Genomic DNA, 2,797 nt, shown 5'->3' with positions numbered 1-2,797 from the left:
AGCAGGAAAACAAAATTGAAACTTTTTTCTAAATGCACTGTAAAGAAATTTTAAGTTAAAAAATAATCACTACCAATAAAATATAAGAACAACACCAAATATTTTGAATACAGAAAATAGTTGTTATTAATATGCAAATATAATAACAACTATGATAAATCTTCTGATATTGTGACCTGGATGAAATAAATTGCAAATACGTATCTCATATGCTTGCCTTCTTTGACAAATCTTATATTAAGAGCATGACCAATCGGTTGAGTGATTTTATAATAGAGCTGTTATATCATATTAAAAAATTGAAAGTAAAATTACTATAGAAAATCAAACCACTTTTCTCTCATGAACAACACCAAACTAGATAAATAGTAATAGAGCTATTATTATTTCGCCCTTATTTAGAGCTTATACAATATTGATTATCCAAATGCTTATTGTTCGCTTATAGAAATCTGGGCAAGATTGAAGGTGGGCATCAGAAGTTATAGGAAGCGAGCATGCGATAGGGAACATGAATATCGAGCTCCTCCACAACGTCAGGAAAGGCAGCCAACCTGAAGCTACGGTAGATCTCCCTGTTCCATCCCCTGACCGCCAGTTTCTCTGCCTCCTTAACCGCCGCCTGCAAAGTCCCCACCGAGTCGTCGAAAGCGGCGTCCACAATCCCTTTCTGAAAGGCCATCTGGGCGTTGAGCTTGGTGCCGCCTAGCACCACATCGCGCAGGGCTGCAGGGTGCAGCTTGCTACGAATCAAGGTTAGCATACTCTTGGGGATGTTGAAGCCATGATCGAGCTCGCACATGTAGAGGTGGGAGGACCCCTGCGTACTCATGAAGCGGTAATCGTGAGCCAGAGCAAGCGTGAAGGCGCTCGCCTCCGCGTGCCCGCAGATGGCTGCCACGGTGGGGATGCTGAGCTTCATGAAGGCTGCGAACATATTCTCTAATTTCTCCATGCCTATGTCAAAACGGTCGTGGGGGCTCTCGCCAACCCATTTCATGTCGAGGCCGCAGGAGAAGTATTTGCCTGCGTTGGTGGTTACCAGGGCTGCTGCGTCTGCCGATTCTTCCACCTCTTTGAGAGCGTCAGAGATGGCATCGAATGTTGTGGGATTAAACCTGTGCTCGCCGTCACCAACGAAGGTCAAGATGTACACATTTCCTCGCTTCTCTAGGCTGCACATCCTCGCTACCTTTCCTTTCCTTGCTCTTTCAAAACAAATCGAGGCAGTTTAGTGATGAATCAGATGAGTGATAGACAATTAAATAGGGGAGAGTGCTCCTGTATACTTTGCTAACTCCGACTCGTCAACTAGGCTTCAGTCAAATCTATCAAATTTTGCACTCTTTACCCTTGATGAAATTATGGACCTCTTCATCAGCCGACTTTCTATCTTTAAAAAACTTCTTCCCCTCCATGTTCAACCTAGTAACATCAGCAATAAGATCCTCTTTATCTTTGAAGAAATGGCTAGCAGAATTATAAAATGGTTAGACACGAAATTGCCTATTACACATATTGAATAGCATTATGTTACTTTTATGTTGTTCAAATTTTTGAACAGTATCGACTTATTCTTTACGAGTAACACTACTAAAATTAAATTTGAACATAAAACCAACGACGTTTAAGAAGATCGTGAGTAAGGAATCATGACTAACTAGATTTTTTCAAACAATCTATCATTTTTTGTCTGGGCTTATGACGTATCGTTGGTCTCGAAAACAAATCAAGTTCATCTTGTACACCTTTCACCTTTCATCTTCTTGATAACAATTTCCACGTGGCTGATATGGCATTGTCCGAGATCTTTGCAGATGAATAGTTGAATTTGACCATACTGGCTTTCTTCCTTGGTTTTGCAAACAAATCAAGGCAGTCACAGGATGAACGCAGATGAGCGATGCATGAATAGTTGGTATTGCAAAACATGTAGTTGGGTAAACCATTGAATCATATATGCTGCTTCATCTCTGCAATTTCAGTTTTACAAGGTATCTTATTCCTTTGCATCAGTCTGATGGCTAATGCACTTTTGCTGACGACATTACCAAACTTTGTCAAGGTTGCATTTCTATGTCAATGGTTGATTCCATATGACTGTATTTCTAGAAACTAGCTCTTCCATTCAAAGTTTGGATTCAGACGCATGAGATAAACCTACCTAGACCAGAGTAGCTGGATACACCAATGTCCCTCCTTAGGAGCATGCATCGGCGTATCCAATACGCGTATATTAAAAAATATTTATTTATATTTACTTATTTTATTATGAATTTTAATTTTTAATTAATATTAAAAAATTAAATGTGGAAATGAGTTTTTATTTTTTAAGTTTAGATCAATATTGTTTATTTAGTTCTTTATATTTAATTTTTTCTGAAAATATATTTAGATATTTTCCTTTTTAATTTCTATTTAAAGTTTTATTTTGTTTTATTTTAATTTGGATTTAAATGACATTATTGTTAATTTAATTAAAGCTCACGCTTTGTAGTTTTTGGGTATATTGTAGTGTTAAATCAACTTATAATTATTTATCTGGCAATTATGTGTCTAAATTGTTTTTAAAGTAATTACAATCTCCTCTAATAACTTATAAAATTTTGGTAAATATATGTGTATGTGTTTTTAATGAATGTCATATCCAGCTGTATCACTATTAGTGGTCTTCAAAAATGGTCCTATTCGTATCTGTATCTATAACCTTGTCCGTGCAACTTTGACCTAGTTTGTCTTTATGTTGATCTTGAATCTTCATTTAGGAAATGTTAATGGAGTGCCTGTTTTGGGCTTT

General features: G+C 37.1%; 1 protein-coding gene across 1 annotated transcript; it reads right to left on the bottom strand.

Moving 5' to 3' along the window:
- Nucleotides 1–475: 475 nt before the first annotated feature.
- Nucleotides 476–1,183, bottom strand: LOC131859277 (enoyl-CoA delta isomerase 2, peroxisomal-like). The gene has a single exon (XM_059212868.1). It carries the CDS (start codon nucleotides 1,181–1,183, stop codon nucleotides 476–478), a length of 708 nt encoding a protein of 235 aa, XP_059068851.1.
- Nucleotides 1,184–2,797: the final 1,614 nt, after the last annotated feature.

This window comes from Cryptomeria japonica, chromosome 10 (genome assembly GCF_030272615.1).
Source record: "Cryptomeria japonica chromosome 10, Sugi_1.0, whole genome shotgun sequence".
In the NCBI taxonomy this organism is placed as follows: Eukaryota; Viridiplantae; Streptophyta; class Pinopsida; order Cupressales; family Cupressaceae; genus Cryptomeria; species Cryptomeria japonica.
This window is presented reverse-complemented; position numbering and strand designations above follow the sequence as displayed.

Coding starts and splice junctions, on each gene's coding strand:
- LOC131859277 (XM_059212868.1), bottom strand. CDS start 1,183: ATGTGCAGCCTAGAGAAGCGAGGAAATGTGTACATCTTGACCTTCGTT.